Here is a 17,761-nt window from a genome sequence, read left to right as displayed (position 1 = left end):
GAGTTGTCTGCCTCAAAAATATTGCTAACCTGTGCCCAATTTCATAGAGCTAAGAAAAAAAAGAAGCCAAGCACAACAAACTACTGCTAACAAGAATAATTAAAGGACCACCAACCAAACTACCATGTCATAATGTACAATTGTGACTGGTATCCTGGGCCCAATTTCATAGAGCTGCTAAGCACAAAAATTTGCTTAACATGAAATTTCTTCCTTGTTCAAAACAGGATTACCAACCAAATTTCCATTTGTTGCATATTGCTTGTTACTGGTATTCAGCTGTTGTTTGCTTATCCTGAAAATCATGTAGAAAATTTGTTGGTAATCCCGTTTTTATCGAGGAAGACATTTCATGCTTAGCAAATTGTTGTGCTAAGCAGCTCTATGAAATTGGGCCCTGCTCATTTCTGCTAAGCAGACAATTGTTGAGCATTGTTAGCAGCTCTTTGAAATTGGGCCCATATAACCAGCAAACGTTTTATTGCAATGTCTATTTGATTTACTTTTGCTAAGCATATACAAAGATACAAATCTATTGAGCTTGAAAGTTAGTGTAATTTTTTGTACAGATATCAAACAATCTTGAAAGTCTATCTAAGGATCAGAAAATGAACTTTATTCAGTATTCAAAATCTATTCAACAATTTTGAACAGCAAAACTCGGGCTAAGCAACTTTAAAGTCATCACACATCGTGCCCAACCACACAAAGATTTTAGTTGAATTTATGGAATCATTCGAAGACAATGTGCCAAGTCATTACATAATTTAATCTCTTGTAATACAGGAATAAAAGTTGTCACTCGGTATTAAACAGCCAGTTAAAATTGGCAGTATATCGTCAGTTCATAATCGTCTGACCATGACCCTGCAAAGTTTTAAGATTGTTTAATGGGAAGGTATACATTTGGTTACAACTAAAAAAATAATAGCTTGTTAGAAGTACAGCTGCTTTCAATAATATAAAGCTTTTTGTAAAAATATTTCATTCAACGCAATATAGTTATGGAAAAAGGTATCAGTTTTTATCCCAAACAGTTTAAATTTGAGAAGCTTAACTGTGAGAATGTTTTTCAGATTGTTCATTCCAACTAAGGATTATTCTTCCTGCGTGGACAAAACCACTCCAGATTTTCTGGGATCTCTCAAAAACTCTACCACCTTTTGCAATGAAATTTTCGAGGGTTAGTTCTATTGTATACATCTACATTTTTATAAGATTAAAACTGTTTTAAAAACCAAATGTATACGTTCCCTTTGAGAGATTGGGTCTCCATTCTTTTACTCCCAGTATAAACACCTTAAACATCCTAAAACCATTAAAATTTGAAAACAAATCCGACTGTTCAGCTTCAGCTCACATCAACTCTGCATTGTATTTATACCCATGTTATGAGCTTACTACCTCATTTTTGCTCAAGTTCAGAACTTGAGTGCTTAAGTTTATAACTATTGCACAAAATTTTCAAACATGCGCTCCAATAATGTGACCTACCAACTCAAATTGGGCCTTGGAGTTTGCACGCTCCATAAACATTATCGCAAATACTCAGTACTCGCGCCTTAGGTGCATGCTAGTCTAGCTAGCATTCAAGTTTGATCCCTAGCTAGACCAGCATGACCTCATTCAAAAGTTGGCGTATGCGCAATGGGTATTTGCCAAAAGGTCTATGCAATTATCTGATAGCGCCCTCTTTTGACACAATTTTAGCCCATGTTTAAACACCCCTCACTGTTTACATCGCAGGCCTGATACTTCAACGGAGGCAACGGAGGCGATTGCCTCCGTTGCCCCTTGCCATTGCCTTGGTGCCCTTGAAATGCTCTAGTAGAAATTTACAATTTCCTCATAGGGTGCCCTTTGCCAAAGAGAAAATGCCTTGGTGCCCTTGCCTTTTCAAAAATGAAGCATACAGGCCTGATATCGCACATTTGAACATAGCCACGTGATCTCCTCTCAACCATGGTAAGAATGAATGAACTGTCTTTGGTATGAATAGATTGGTGAAATCAGTCAATAATATTTACAATCAATCAATCAACACATGGAATTAACAATGGACGGAAGGCCCGAGGCCCGGGACAGTAAATTCACAACTGTACAAGTCCGGCGGTCTTGTACTTAATAATAGTAACACCTCACTGCATTTTTTAATTTAATCTGAAATGTACAAATATCTTTCAATTCCTTTGAGTATTGAAGTATTACCCATAAGAAAAAATTAGACCAATTTTCTCCTAGTGCTTGCTCCAAACCAAAAAACAGCTCAAATGTGAAACTGTGTAATACAATCAGTGACTTCATTTCTACCACTGAACCTATTGACTTTTGGTTGTTTTTAAAAGGAGTACCTAGCTTGTTCGGGGTGTCTCAGTCACAAATTGCCTAACTGTCCCTTACACATAAATAGTCTTTTACCTCTTGTTAATTGTCCTCTCTAGTCAAGGGGGGGGGGGGCAACAAGTTTCTGCAAGATGTGGAATTCGAGAGGGGGTAGGGTGCCCCCATACAAAAATCCAGATGTAGTGCCCCTCACACAAAATAAACACAGAAAACATGCTCCTCCCCACCCGCTGGAAGGCAAAATGCCCCACCCCCTTAAGAAGCTCTATGAAGTTGGGAATTAACTAGATTTGAAGTGACTCTAGGTCGAACCAAATAAATTTTGGTTTCAGACAGGCAAGCTTAACATAACATTTACGTTGGTTCGGCTCATGACAAGATCAACGTCTGAAACCAAGGCGCTCCAGAGGCGGTCCAAACAACTGTAACTGTAGATCTTTTGACTTCTAGCGCGTCCAGTCGCTCCTATATACTTAATTCAGAGTTTGGTTCGGCACGACTCTAGTGCGCGTGTCTGAAATGAGTGATAGTTTGAGCTATTGTTGTAGCATCGGTGCTAGCCACTCGTACAGCTTGCTTCCTTTCAGATGGTCTCCGTAGCTTGGATCAAACAACTGCTCTAGACTGTGAATACGTGGCAGCTGCACTTCAAATGGAATCTATAGGAGAGAAAGAAACATGGGACTTATTGAAATGATCCTTAAAAATAATGAGAGAAAAAGAAAGAATGTAAGACGCTAGTTTCAGAAGCCATTTTCGTGTTAGTTTTTAAGAGTGCTTTTCTGGGGGTTGAACAAAGAAAAATTGACTTGAGCAGAATTTGAACTAATGACCTCCAGGTTAACGTGCCGGCGCTCTACCAACTGAGCTATCTGTCTCACCCCTTGTTGGCATGACAAATTTGGGTTGAAAAAAGAAAATTTGATTAGAGTGGGATTTTAACATCCGGATTTATAACGTGCGGGCGCTCTACCAACTGAGCTATGTATCTAGCCCTATGTTGGCGGTCTCCCTATTTTGTCAATATTCTTGTTCAGGGGTGTAAGTAAAAAGCCATACAACCCTTAACTGTCATGTTGCAAGGTACCACACCCAAGTTTACAATACAACCTGGGAAGCGGCACCAGAGGGATCACCCAAGGGGATGCAACTTTTTATTTCACGCATCAAGTAAAATACCCCCAAGGGAAACTGACTGGGGTAAATTTAAAACAAGTTTTAGGTTGAACAAAGAAAACATTACCAGAGCGGTTCAGAAGCAGGCATGATATTTGGTGCTAGGAAAACAGTAGGAACATTTGATCAAGTACAAGGGCTGACCTACATGAACACATGGTGTTGGCTTGAGAAGACCTGTTAGGCTATTTATTCCCAATTTTTTCAGATTTTTCCAATGGCAAACAAAATTGGAAATCAGACTCAAGTAGGTAGAATATCATGCAACCGTTTGCTTCCTGGTGTGATCCCCAGCTGTCACACCCAAGTTTACAATACAACCTGGGAAGCATTATTTAAATACTGTCTGAAATAATCATCCAAAATGAAACTAGATGCTTAATGAAAGTATTGACCTGAGGAAACTGGCTTCATTTTCTTGTTTGCTGATGATTCTTTCCATCAACGCCAAAAGTAAGGAACTATTTATAATTGAGAGATGTCTTACCGGTTTTGGATCTTGTTGATCTTGCTCCGGTGGTTTGTAGTTGAGTAGATCTTGCACCATCTCCACACACTGTCTTAACAAGGCCTGAAAATGACAGAGAATTAAGTTGTAAATGTCAAACTGAACAAATTCTCTTGTCCAAGGGAGCATCCCACTGTCTTGGCCGAGCGATGAAGCACACCGGACTCAAGCTTTGGTGTTTCTAATCAGAAGAGTGTGGGTTTGACGTGTGTGTCCTTTAAGCAAAACACCTTTTTAAGCAAAACACTTTATTGCTTGGTCATTTGGATGAGACGTAAAGCCATGTGGGTCCTGTGTGTTGTGTAATGTACGCGAAAGGACCAACTACACTTATGGCTAAGAAAAGGTGTTTCAGGCAGTGGTAGCCTAATATGCTGTAGCACCTTGTAAACCTTTATACGGTGCTACATAATTTGTATGATAATAAAAACAAATTCTGTTATTCAAGAGAGTAGATACACACGCTATATAAGACTAAATATTATTATTATATAATGTTTATCATTGTCATTCTCTTATCTTGTGTATCTCTGAAAATCCTTAGACCATGAGTCAACATAAACAGGGACTAAACTTAAATTAATGTAGAACGCTTAGCAATCTTAGCTACAGTATCCTTACTGAGCTGTTGGTACTAATGGAATATTTAAACATTACGCTTGACATAAAATGATAGCTATTGATTTGTAAAATCCTGGTTAAATCTACAAACACAAAGACAAATGCCTTACCTCCAGATTTTCATCCCGTTTGACTTTTGCAGACAGCTGTGCAATGCGAGCTGTCCTCTTTGATTTCCTGTTGGTGGGTTTACCGGGCGTAATAGTCCCATCCTTAGTGGGCGTACCCGATGGGGTACTCGGTGGCTTGGGTTTCTCCACCTTCTCAGCTTGTAGGGAGATCTCCGCTTTTTGTCTGAGGACGGCAAGTCGATCGTGGAGATCTGTCACCACGGGCAGTGAGAGGGTCATACTGCCTACGATGGGACGGGGTGGGTCTGGGGTGGATGATTTCGCCGACGACGCCTTCGGTGTTGGAGGGGAACTGATGGCGTAGAGTAACAGGATCTGCCTGATTGTGGATGTGCTGGAGTCGTGAGTGGACGGCTGATACCATTGTAGGTATATCTCATTCTCGCTGGACGATGCCTGAAGTTTATCCACTCCTTTGGGGGCGTTCTTGTTTGTGTCATCCCCGGCTAGTTTGCTATTGAAACAAAAGAAATTCTCTGGATAGGTCTTCGACGGGATTGAGAGCTCAGTTGCTGCTCCTGTAAAAGGTAGAGCAAGACCTTGCGGTGGTTTGTTAGCCTGACAGCTCGTGGCGAACACTTGGAGGTGGGTGTTAAGGAATCCGAGCATGCTTCGTAGACGTATCAAGCTGTCTCCACAGAGTAGAGGAAGACGGACGACCTCGTGGTTCACCCCGGTGTCAAACCCGCTGTGATTTACGAACCCGAGATCGAATCCAGCTCCGAGGCTACCACTCTCGGCCTGGGGGCCCTCGGCGTCCACCCCGAGCCCCATGGAGTCTAGGTTACAGGTGCGCTGGAGGATTGAGGTGTAGCTCAATAGGTGGATCCAACTGATTGAGGATGGTTTGGTCGACCCCGTGATGAAAGGCAATGGGGACGGTGAACCACTGGATAAGAGGTCGTCTTCCAAGTCAGGCTTCAGCTCGTTTAAAGTCTCCAGGGTCTGCTTGATGCCGGTCGGGGGAGAAACGCTTCGCTCCACTGTGGAGGAAAAAACAGATAACAAACTTACAACACTCCAATTTAATAAATGGAAATTTGCATTGGGTAAAAATAGATTAATTTTGGTTTACCGACTGTATACTCAGTACTTTCCCGAGCTCTGTGAAAAATCACAGACATACTACTCGAGAGGGATTTGAACCCACGACCTTTGTAATTATAGATCAATGTCTTACCAACCCTCCAGTTATTTTCCAAATGTTTCTGGTTTTTTTTTTTGCACAGAATGTTGGTATGTGAGTGTTCGGAAATTTATAAGACAATGGGCTCCTCATTTCATTTTATTTCATTTATTTATTCCTGTTGTGAAGCCAACTGTACTAGCCAAGAACCCAATGGAGAGAAAGACAATGAAGGAAGTTTAAGTTTTAGATGTGACAGGAAAATTGTTGATAATTATTCTCCGAGTCAGGTAGGACTCAAAGAGGTAAGATGTCACTACTGGGTTCTTTTACAAGCGTTATAAACAGGACCAATGGTTTTACGCCCCATCCGAAGCATCATGAATCAATAAATGTGAAGGAGAATTAACCAGTCTTCATGTCATGAATGAAATTAAGTTACAAAAAAATTACACAAGTTCAAATAGTTCAATTGCCTCTAATATGGGGTGTCGTGGCCGAGTGGATAAGAGCACCGAACTCAAGCTCTGATGCTTCTGTTCAGCAGAGTGTGGGTTCGAATCCAGGTCGTGACACTTGTGTCCCTGAGCAAAACACTTAACTATAATTGCTCCTCTCCACCCAGGGGTAAATGGGTACCTGTGAGGGCAGAGATGGTTCTTGTGATTGGTTTAGCCATGTAGCGCATATAATTGTCGCACAGGCTATATATTCCCCAGGGAGCTGAGATGGTTTAAGGAATAATTTAAGGCCCAGTGACCAGGGGTAATAATGTTGGAAGCGCTTTGAGACACCCCGTGAAAAAGCGCTATATAAAAACCGTGTATTATTATTATTACCTTTCTTAGAGCTCTTCAAATCCTGCATCACGAAGTCCGGAATCAGACCTTTGACCCTGTCCTTTAAGGTCAGAGAGGTCAATGAGGGGTCACCAATCAGCAGAGCCAAGGTACGTTGGGCCAAGGCAACTGTAGTAGCCGCCTGTACAGCTGTCCAAGCTGCTGTTAATTCTTTGTTCCGTTCAGCGACGGCTTCTTTCTCGGCTAGATCTCTCTTGGTGGGCGCCTTGGAGGCAGTGGGGGTACGAGAGCCTTTCTTGGAGGCAGACGAGGACGACGTCTGAGGAAATAGGATCAAACTCACTCAAATTTCAGTTTCTTATCACCATTATTATCCTAAAGGCCCGGTCAAGAACGTTATCAATACACCCCCTCGATTGGTTCAATAAGTGTGGGCGTATTCTGTGCGGAGCAATGCAACCAATTCTCTTTGCTCCATTTTCGTTCTCGTTCTCGTTATCGGGGCCTGTGTGACCGGGCCTTTAGGTAGCATTAAGACCATTCATATCAGCAAGAGGCTGGTCAACCATTCAATTTCATCAATTGTAAATAGAAATTGCAGAATTTCAACTGAGGAATGGTGGAAATGTAGTCTTGAAAGTCTACTGTGGAATAGAATGACTGAAACAAACCTTAATCTTAATTTGGGAGGCTAATCATCCTTACTCCCAGTTAAGAGCTGAATTGCGAAGAACGCGGCTATAACATGTTCGAGAAGTAGGCATGCAAGGGCGCCTTTGGCAGCTAGCCACACCGAACTAATTATGACCAAACAACTTGTTTGAATTAGGGATCTAGGGTGGCGTGGTTGATAAAATTGAATATTTTTTTGACGAAATTGGTGAGGAAAACCTTTACTACTTGTTTACACACTTTTGACAAATGATTTGTAATGTATTTAAAAATGAAGATGGCTGACGCAGAGTCCAGACTTACCCTAGATTTCTTCTTTTTCTCCGGTGACGGAATGTTTGCGGTAGCTTTAGGCTCATCGCGCTCCGCTTGCTGTAACTCATTGATTACCTTCAACCTCTGGCTAGCGCTGTCCAGATACAAAAGGGCAATCTCTAGATAGGCTTGGCGTATCACACTAAAGAAGAAGACAAAATACAGTCATGAGTTTGGCTGAGAAAGAAGAAGGGCAATCCAAGTGCCCTTTGTTATGGGTAATAGGGTAACATAGAGTAATTTTATGTATCGCCTTCCGCGATATGCTTTGTTTCACCTGTACATAGTGGGACAACAGGTTCTGGAAAACATACCTTTTGAAATCCCTTTCTGGGGTTATTCCAGACCTTTGTCCTATTGTTGCATCAGGGATGAAGAATATAGTAATTTGCCTGTAGATTATGTTGTTGTCTTTACGCAAAACTAACATCTACTAGATCATTTTGAACACCTACCTTAAATCATGATTAGCCCCCATGCTGACTCGGACAGCTTCAAGCAGGGTTATGACAACTGCCCTCGGTTGGTAGGCTCTACATCGTGCAAGTTGACGTTGGACCTTGCCGAGATGGAGTAAGAACTCCGCTACGAGGCTACCTTCTTGTCTAGCGCAGACGCGAGCTAATTCCAGCCCGGTGGAGAGAACCCCAGCGGCATTCAGCCAGGGATCAGGGCTGATATCACCAAGAGATCTGCAGAGATTAGGAAGGGATTAGGATTATTCTTAAGTTGTGTGGGATTACAAAAAAGATCTGATGATCAAATTCAAAATGCTGAAAAAGGGGATAAGGGAGGAATGCAGGATTTAATAGGTGGTAAGGCCGTGTCTGAAACGGTGACTTCGGCTACAGCCTCAGCTACATAGGCAGACTCGTAAGGACGTAGCCAAGGGTATCATCCACTAGGAGCCTGGCTGATTGAGCAGAATGCACTACCTTCGCACATGTTTACAAAGCAATTACGGTCAAGTGCCTTGCACCAGGAGACAAGTGTCCTGACCTGAATTCAAACCCACACTCTGCTGCTGACAACACCAAAGCTTAGGTCCGGTGTACTAGACCGCTCGGCAAAGACGCAAGATGCACAACTCTACTTACTTTTCAGCGTTCTTGGCTTGTTCCCGGGTAGCTTGTCGTGCCAGGGCATGGCCGATCCTCATCTTAACCTTACCCAGGTACAGTAGATGAGGTAAGTAGATGTTAAGAAGAGGGTCCGTCGGAGCAGAGAGACATGGAGTGGAGATGTTCCTCTCGATCTTCTCACCAAGTAGCATCATCTTTCAAAATAAACAAAGAAAATATTTATTTCTGAAATCAAGTTTTTGGCCATGACACCAATCCCTACTCTCTGTGAATGAAGATGTATGATATATAACTTGCCTGCAGAAATTTCAGCTTCATTAGTCGTCAAGTTTTTGAGGGAAAAAATCACAGAGCAATGTTTTCAGGAGAGTCGCGTAAATCCATTTCATGCTAATTTTCATTAAATTGTTTTACTCATTTCTCAAAAACTACAGCACCTCAGCATATAATATTTTAAGGAAAGCTTTCTATCATCATTACCTTTAAACCGTGTAAATTTCATGTAAATCTGTAGACCCGCATGCGTACAACACCTGGGAACAGTTCCAAAATCATAAAGCGCATGACAAGTAGACTGACGCTGGGCTTGTCATGCGTTTGTCCATGTGCAAATCACATACGCATTTGAAAACTGCAAAGATAGCATCTTGAGCGAGATGGACCAGTGAAAATGGACCATGAGAATTGGTTGGCAAAAATAAGGAAACATCGCGCTGTTTTGAACACGGCTAATGGCTGCATGACGCAGATGCATTTGCGCCTCTGCTTAGTGCACAACTCTATGGCGTTGGCCAACCAACAGGGTCTGTAGGCATATGTGAATGTAACTAGCATATTTCATGGGAAGGGTCCATTTGACTCATGGTTATGAATATATATGAGGTATAGTAATATTAGATTCTTGACCTCACCTGATTCAGTAGGATCTCCTGGGCCTCCGAGTAGGCTGCCAGGGTGTGCTTTGTGATCGGTTCACCCTTTTCCTTCTGGTAGGTATGAGCTGATAACCCTTGAAGATCGGTTAGCTGAATCTTGGCTAGAGCAAGGAGGAGACAACCAGGGGAAGACAGGGTCTGTTGATGCTCCAAGAGACTCACAACCTCCTGTTAGAAAGAGTCAATCAGAGTTGGTTATTTCCATGATGAGGAAATTCTGGGGTTTTTTCCTGTTGGCGTTTAAGAATTTGATGTTTGAAGCATTGTCTGGTGTGGATCCTATGAAAAACTAGGTGCGAGTACAGTCATGTATAGAACTTTCTGAGAAGCGTTGTGGTTTCAAATACTATTCTCTGCCATCTTCAGGTGAAGAATATGTGCGAAACATCAAGCCCACACCCCTTCTCTTAGCAATAAGTTAACTTGGTTCTTTAACGTGCATAAAACAACACCTAATGCAAACGCATGGACATTTTCATTTTACACAGGTCGTTTCCTTTGGAAAACTTGTGAGAGGGCACCGAGTCCAAGATCAGGGGCAACAAAAGATGAAGTAATCATGATCAGGTGACTTGCTGAAGGACACAAGTGCCAGGACCGGGACTTGAATCCAAACTCTGCTCATCAGAAACACCAGAGTTTGAGTCCACCAGGACACAACACATTTATCACATCATACCTGTAGAGTTTGTTTAATATCATCCAGGGACCGCCCTTCTTGTAGATCTAGAAGAGCGCCCTCCATCAGGAACTCAGCTTGCATTTCGTTGTCACCGCAAGCTTCAGCCTCCGTCAGTCCCTGCATGCAGAAATGACGACAGTCCAAGCCATCCAAAGGACTCACTGTACCTGGGGGTGCGAGAGGAAGTAAAGTTTAGATGAATTAATATGCAAACTTTGCATGTTCAGTGCAACGGGTGGCTTGGTTTGGAATCAAAACGAATACCTTCTGTTTACAAGAACAGATGTCTTAATCATTCCAGCTAGGATCATAGATTGCTAAATACTCCAAAAATTAATGATTATAAAAACTTACTCGGTGAGAAGCACTGCAGCTGTTGATAGTGTGAATTATTTTAAGAAAGGATTCCCTTCCAAATATGGTTTTGATAATTTTGTCACCCCAAAAAAATTAGACCTGAAAACTTATTCATGCCTGAATTGTTTCTCAGATTTGGTTGGTGTTCGTTCGAGCATGCTGCGGCCAGAGATATGGTTTTTACTTGCTGTCCCCAAAATGTGGATCGTTTTTAAGTTCATGTGAAAAAAGCCTGGATTTATTTTGCTGTTTTCTCAGCCAGCAGAAACTCTGTTCGCATGTCACTTTTATTATATCTTTCTTTATAATTTTGCCTACAAATCAACATTACATTGACAAAATCCAAAAATCATACTCATGGAAGAAAGGTCAACTCTAATTCTAATACAAGCTGGTCTTGCAAAAATTTGTCATGAAATTTCATTGCCCTCTCCTCTAAAATACCTACTTTCAACCAACGACATGCCCCTGACACGCCCCATCAGGCATTTCACCAAAGCTAGACGGCAATCCAACCATAGCCTGGCGTCCAGACGTGATCTGCTCTGGAAGTTCTGGTACTGGTACTGACTGGGGCTTTCTATATCCATCGGGGTTGGTACAGGCTGGGAATCCATGTGGAGTCTCATCTTACTGCCCTTGAAGGATGACAACCTGTGTATGGAGCACAAAAAGTAGCTCAACATATTTATGCTTACCAGAATATGTTTACCAATCAAAACACCATGACACATGTACAATATATGACTGAAATTTGTTAAGCAATGTTCCCAGAGTTTGCCCTTAACGTTTAGAGTTACTAGCCAGCAGGACCAGTTAGCTTGTCTTTTCATGGTCCATATTCTTAGGTTTTCTTTCAAAGTTGTCATTAGCTTTGGCATTGCAGGGTTAGTGACTAGTCCTAGGTAGCTTGGTGGGATTCAAACCCACAACCTTGTGATTGCAAGTCCTGCAGTCTAACCACTGGCCCACGGCAACTGTTGTCACCAGCGACGATATTTTTTATCCCAACCTTACCTGCGTGGTACTTTGGATTTCTTAACCTCGTCAAACAAGTTGCTTCCTTGTAGAGCCGTCATAGCGGACAGGACGACCTGGGCACTGGTTGCTACTAGATGAAGCTCTCTATAGACTGACGCTAACTCTAGCTTAGCTAGGACGATAAGTTCCAACTCGGCTGCAGATTGGCCCCCAGCTGCTGCTCATCAATAAAGGAAATAAATAGCATTGCCCAATTAGTTAATTACCCAATCGAGAACTAAGCAGAAGGGACAACCGTTTAAAATAATAAGGGAATAAAAGGGTAGCGAATAGTTTTTTCATGGCCGTTTAGAACCGGCAGGGTCAAATTAATCACACGGAAATTTGACCCTGCAAGGTTTTAAATGGCCGTGAAAGAACTAGTAGTCTACCCTTTTATTCCCATTCATTCAAATACCTTTTTGGTTAAAAGGCGTAATAAAGTAAGAAACTCTGTAAAAATTATCCGTTTCTGACGTGCTTGAGCTCTGTATGTTTCTACCTCCATGGTATGTACACGTTACATGTACATGTACGACATCCGCGTGTTGCATGCCTATTTCCGACAGTTTCTGGTCCTGTTCGTGCGCATGCGCGTTTTCTGCAACATGTTCTGCAACACAGCGCGGTCAACTCACCAACAGCGCCTGCATCGCCCGTAACAAGAAACGTCTTGCATCAAGACTAGCGCGGAGTATCCGCTTTAACCGGTTATAAACACTGGTCATTATCAAAGGTTTAAACACCCCCACGTAACGCGCTCTCCACCAATAGGAATAGCGAAACTGTATGAGGTATTTATGAATGAAAGGTAGGGTCATAGATTGTTAAATACTGAAAGAATTAGTGACCATAAAAACTTACTTGGTGTGAGCACTGCATGTGCTGATAGTAGAAACTGATTTGAGAAAGGATTCTCTTCAAAGTACTATGGTTTGGATCATTTTTCACCCAAAACATTTGGATCTGAGAAATGATTTATGCACGAGTTTTTCTACTGAGGGATTTTGTTCTTGCGAATGCTGTGGCCAGAGATGTGGTTGGTATCCGCTGTCACCTTGCTAAATCTAAATGTGGACGGACTTGATGTCCATGTGAAAATACCATAAAAGTTTTTCTGCTGTTTTCTCAGCAGATACATTGTATTCATTCTACAAGCATGCAACTTTGGGAAAATTTTCGAAGGCACAACGCAAGTGCGGAGCGAGGCAGCCGAAACGCCACGGGACATGAGACCGACAATGGTACCCAAGAAAATGTTGAGGTTATTATGCTCCAAGGTGCATTGTTAGCATGTACTAGGCTTATTTTACATTAATATAGTTGTACATTGTTGTTGCCAGGCATATACATGTACTAAGTATTGTTTTAGCGCCGATCATTTTTCAAAAACGCGGAATTCCGCGGAAGAGTTGCATGACTGTTTCTATGGTAAAGTATGGAGACAAGTGGAAGAACCGAGACTCAAACCCACACTCTGCTGATCAGAAACAACAGAGCTCGAGTCCAGTGCTCTTAACCGCAAGGCCACGTCACTCAGATTGGGATTTCAGTCCCTACCTCTCTGCATGGTTTTCCCTTAGAATAATTCTCTGGGGTTTTTCCTCCCACATCTAAAACTGAAACTTCCTTCCTTGTCTTCTCTCATTTGGATTCTTAGCTAGTACAGTGATTAAGTTCACTTTTTTTTCAGAGAATCCTAAGCTTCAAAGCTCTAATTAATTAATAAACAAATTCCCGCTCCGTTTATCAATCTCACCTTGTCCTTGAATAATCTCGACCATAATCTTCAGAGTTTGTTCTGCAGTCCTTAACAATCCTCCCTGTGAAAATACAAATTACAAAAATTACAAACGTAATTATTATTTTTGTTTAGTGGTGTAAGGTATTTTCAGGCCCGTTCCTTAAGTTTTGAAAAGGGTAAGGGCACCCAGGCATTTCTGTATGACACTCATAAACATCACTCATGACACTCCAACATTCAGTATTTTCTTGCCCCCGGTATGTAGGTCAAGGTACATTTTGAAGTGTGAGACTGATTTCTTTACATAGCCCCATGTACTGGTTTACAAGGTGCTGTGGTGCATATGCTGCCAATTAAACCAGGAACACAAGGCAAACCCCTTCTCTTTATGATAAGTGCACTGTGTTCTTTTACGTGCATTACACAACACACAGGACCTATGTCTTTACGTCCCATCCGAATGACACAGCAATAATGATTTAGTGTTTGCTTAATTTGGGGGACTATGGGGCAGAGGGGGGGGGGGGGAAGGGGATGGATGGGGGGGGGGAAGAGGGGGGGGGGAGGGTTGAGATATACCTTGACAGCTTCCAATGTGAGTGGTCTCTTCCCTCCTGTAAACTTCTTGCCTGTGTCTTCAGTAATCGTCAGACTTTCCACTGAGCCTTCCTCGGATGCTAATGTAAAAATAGAAGAAAAAAATTAAACCCGAAACGTCATCAATGCATCAGGCAAACTCAGGAAAGTGTGATACTTCTAAAATAGCAAGTTATTGAACCACAAGGGAAACTGAATGGGAAAACTAAAAAAAAAGTGACTAGAGCGAGACTTCAACCAGTGACTTCTGCATTAACATGACGGCGCTCTAGCATCTGAGCTGTCTATGTTTAAGGGGCACCTCTTGCTTACCTAGTGCATTCTCTAATGTGATCTTAGTGTGAATCTTTTCAGTCTTCTTTGATATGATTGACGTCGGCGGTTTGCTGATTGTGGTACTGGTGGTTGGGCTTGGTTTCCGCTGTTGAGGCTCAGGAGTAGAGTTAAGTCTTTAAAACGAAGAGAAAAAAAGCAAAACAAAGGAAACAATGAACACATTTTCCAAACAATAGTTTAAAGGTAGTGGACACTATTGGTAATTGTCAAAGACTAGCCTTCACAGTTGGTGTATCTCAACATAAGCATAAAATATTAACATACCTGTGAAAATTTAAGCTCAATCGGTCATCGGACTTGCGAGATATTAATGAAAGAAAAAACGCCCCTGTCACACGAAGTTGTGTGCGTTTAGATGGTTGATTTCGAGACCTCAAGTTCTAAACCTGAGGTCTCGAAATCAAATTCGTGGAAAATTACTTCTTTCTCGAAAACTATGGCACTTCAGAGGGAGCTGTTTCTCACAATGTTTTATACCATCAACCTCTCCCCATTACTCGTCACCAAGAAAGGATTTATGCTAACAATTATTTCGAGTAACTACCAATAGTGTCCACTGCCTTTAAAGGTAGGGTCATAAATTGTTAAATACTCCAAAAATTAATGGCCATAAAAACTTACTCGGTGAGGAGCACTGCAGCTGTTAATAGTATAAACTATTTTGAGAGAGATTCCCTTCAAAGTAATATACTGTAGAAAATGTTCATGTAAATCTGTGAACGATTCATGCATGAATTATTTCTCAGATGTGTTATAAATGATGTTCGTTTGCGATTGCTGCGGCCAGCGATGTGATTGATACCCGCTGTCACCTCCATAGTTGTGGATGGATTCAATGTTTTATAAGGTAACAGTAATAGTTTACTGGAAGCAGAGGGGCAAAGTCTACTGGAATCTTTTCGGTGCAATTTGCAACACACAATAATGGTTAAGGGTTTTGCTTAAGGATACAAGTGTCAAAACTAGGACTCGAACCCACACTCTGTTGTTTAGAACACAAGAGCTTGAGTCTGCTCCACTTGACCACTAGGCCACAACACGCCACCTTTTTATCAACAAACCCTAGAGGCAATCTAACAGTTAACTTACATGACAAAGTCTTGATCCGGCATAACTTGTATAGTAGATGAGATCGCTACCATGAGGTGTGCCTGAGCAAGGGACAAGTGACAGGTCAGGTGGGGTCCGTACAGCGTAGCTAAGGACGGTGATAGTCTCTTGTCAATCAGTGTTTCTAACATCTGTATAAGGAAATAGAGAAAAATATTGAAATTACTGCTGGTGAAAAGACTACCAGACCAAATTAATTTTTAGTTTTTAGCATTTTCCTAAAGACAATCAGAGCGTACTATTTCAAACACTGAGTCATTAACTACTGGGGCCCAATTTCATAGCTCTGCTTATCGCTGAATTCTGCGTTTACTATCAACATTCTCTGCTTGCATGGTAAGCGCCGAATTTCTGCGCAAGCTGTGTAAGGGAAGAATGGCTAGTAACATGGAGTACACACTAGCACAAGCCCAAATGCCCTGCTCACCCAAGAAATACGCTTGACGTAAGCAAGTGCCGATTCTTTGCTTAAGGTAAGCAGAGTCATAAATTTGGCCCAGGTTATTTCAGAACCAACACTACTCAGGAGAGAGATATTCACATAGAGTAATACCGCAAACTTATTTTAATAGCAGCATTTGAATAGCAGATCATGAGTAGATAGGCAGCATATTGTGCCACAGCACCTTGTAAACCATTACCTGGTGCTATGTTAAAGGAGTAGGTTCATAATTCAAAACGTAGTCCATTATACCTTGCAGGTAAATACTGTAGGTTTAAGTGCCTTTGGCATCACTGAGTGACGGATATTCACGCTATAACCAGTATCAGCATGTGATGCCAGGGCAAGGAGTGAAATACTGTGTTCAAAGCTGGTGTCTGGCGATATTCACCAGCCTTGAAGTGTGTGGTAAGATGTTCAGGCTACAGAGAGACCCTACTCTTTCCTTGAAACCCATCCCCCCCCCCCCACCCACCCTCAACCGATGAATATTTCATAGGATTACTTACCTTGAGATTGGTCGGTTCCATCACAGGCTTGCAGGAATTAAACTTCTGAGAAGACTGTAAAAGAAAATCAAAACTTAATCAGACATGGGGGCAGAATTTTACAGAAGAACTTCAATGCACAAGATATATATTGCACCCTGGATTAAAGATAAACTTTATCCAAGATATGATAGCAATATAGATTTTCTGCTTTTTAATAAAAGGGCATTTATAAATAAATGAGTAGCGTGGCGATAAAGAACATTGCCTTTAGCTCAGTCCTTTATCACAGGGCCACAAAAGATCTCATTGACTACTATTTTATTTCTCTTATAAAAGTAACAGTTTGGATAATCCAGAGTATTTAATGAACTTTGAGTTACTTACCATCTTTGATTCCACCTGTCTGAAGTTGTTATCGGCAGTCTGTGGTAGTCGTTCTCCATGAAGCAGACGAGATAGGACGGTAAAGGCTTCATTGTACAGACTCAATTCAGTCAAGATTCTCACCTTTTGTAAAGAAACAGTACAAACAATTTATTAATAATATTGGTAGTGGGTTCTTATTTATTGCTCAAATCCATCACTCTTCATCGCGCTACAACATTACTACCCCTGCGGCCTATTTCAGAAACTGCTAGGATTAATCCTATCTTGAGTTAGGACGAGTAACCCGTCCTAACTTAGGATTAATCTTAAGATTTACATGTTACAGTGAAAGGCTGGGACTCGTCCCAAGTCCTAAGATTAATCCTAAATTTTTGTGAAATCAACGGCTAGTAGTCCCTCGAAAATTTATTTCCTTAAACCTTTGAGCTCCCTTTGGAGTATACAGCCTGTGCTGCCAAGTATGTAGCGCACTTAGCTAAACCAATCACAAGAACCTTCATTTCGAAGTAATGTGGTTATGTTAAAAGATGAAAGTTTTTATGCCCCCAAATTTGAATCTGAGAGGCATAACGCTTTTCAGAGTGTGTATTCCTATTATAGACTATTCTTCCTGCATGGACATATTCGCTCAGGAATTTCGGTAATATTTCAAAAGCACGACATTTAAATAGGATTAAAAAAAAACATGTGAATGGTTCCAAGAACCAAAGGTATACTTTGCTTTTAAATGGTTTACGTACCTTGAGGATACGTCCGTCCACAGCTCGTTGTAAATCTCTGCAGACAAAGGTTGTCATATACTGGTACAATGTCAGCAGAGGTAGAACCTACGACAACAACAAAACCACCAGAGATTGAAATACCAATACACAGCAAGAAAGTAAAT

General features: G+C 41.5%; 1 protein-coding gene across 1 annotated transcript in view; it reads right to left on the bottom strand.

Moving 5' to 3' along the window:
- Window positions 1-1,854: 1,854 nt before the first annotated feature.
- The window catches only part of LOC117306840 (cilia- and flagella-associated protein 54-like), a 57,694-nt gene continuing 41,787 nt past the window's right edge, over window positions 1,855-17,761 (bottom strand). Inside the window, exons 43-60 of the mRNA XM_033791383.1 lie at window positions 17,616-17,702; window positions 16,873-16,995; window positions 16,507-16,560; window positions 15,535-15,686; window positions 14,422-14,558; window positions 14,092-14,189; window positions 13,528-13,591; window positions 11,766-11,946; window positions 11,197-11,402; window positions 10,389-10,558; window positions 9,686-9,877; window positions 8,790-8,968; window positions 8,148-8,384; window positions 7,681-7,834; window positions 6,745-7,024; window positions 4,759-5,762; window positions 4,007-4,090; window positions 1,855-3,002 (exon numbers count right to left, since the gene is read on the bottom strand). Of these exons, the coding sequence (XP_033647274.1) occupies window positions 2,880-3,002; window positions 4,007-4,090; window positions 4,759-5,762; window positions 6,745-7,024; window positions 7,681-7,834; window positions 8,148-8,384; window positions 8,790-8,968; window positions 9,686-9,877; window positions 10,389-10,558; window positions 11,197-11,402; window positions 11,766-11,946; window positions 13,528-13,591; window positions 14,092-14,189; window positions 14,422-14,558; window positions 15,535-15,686; window positions 16,507-16,560; window positions 16,873-16,995; window positions 17,616-17,702 (3,525 nt within the window). The 3' untranslated portion in view covers window positions 1,855-2,879. The remainder of the gene's footprint in view (window positions 3,003-4,006; window positions 4,091-4,758; window positions 5,763-6,744; window positions 7,025-7,680; window positions 7,835-8,147; window positions 8,385-8,789; window positions 8,969-9,685; window positions 9,878-10,388; window positions 10,559-11,196; window positions 11,403-11,765; window positions 11,947-13,527; window positions 13,592-14,091; window positions 14,190-14,421; window positions 14,559-15,534; window positions 15,687-16,506; window positions 16,561-16,872; window positions 16,996-17,615; window positions 17,703-17,761) is intronic.

Source organism: Asterias rubens, chromosome 2 (genome assembly GCF_902459465.1).
Source record: "Asterias rubens chromosome 2, eAstRub1.3, whole genome shotgun sequence".
NCBI lineage: Eukaryota > Metazoa > Echinodermata > Asteroidea > Forcipulatida > Asteriidae > Asterias > Asterias rubens.
This window is presented reverse-complemented; position numbering and strand designations above follow the sequence as displayed.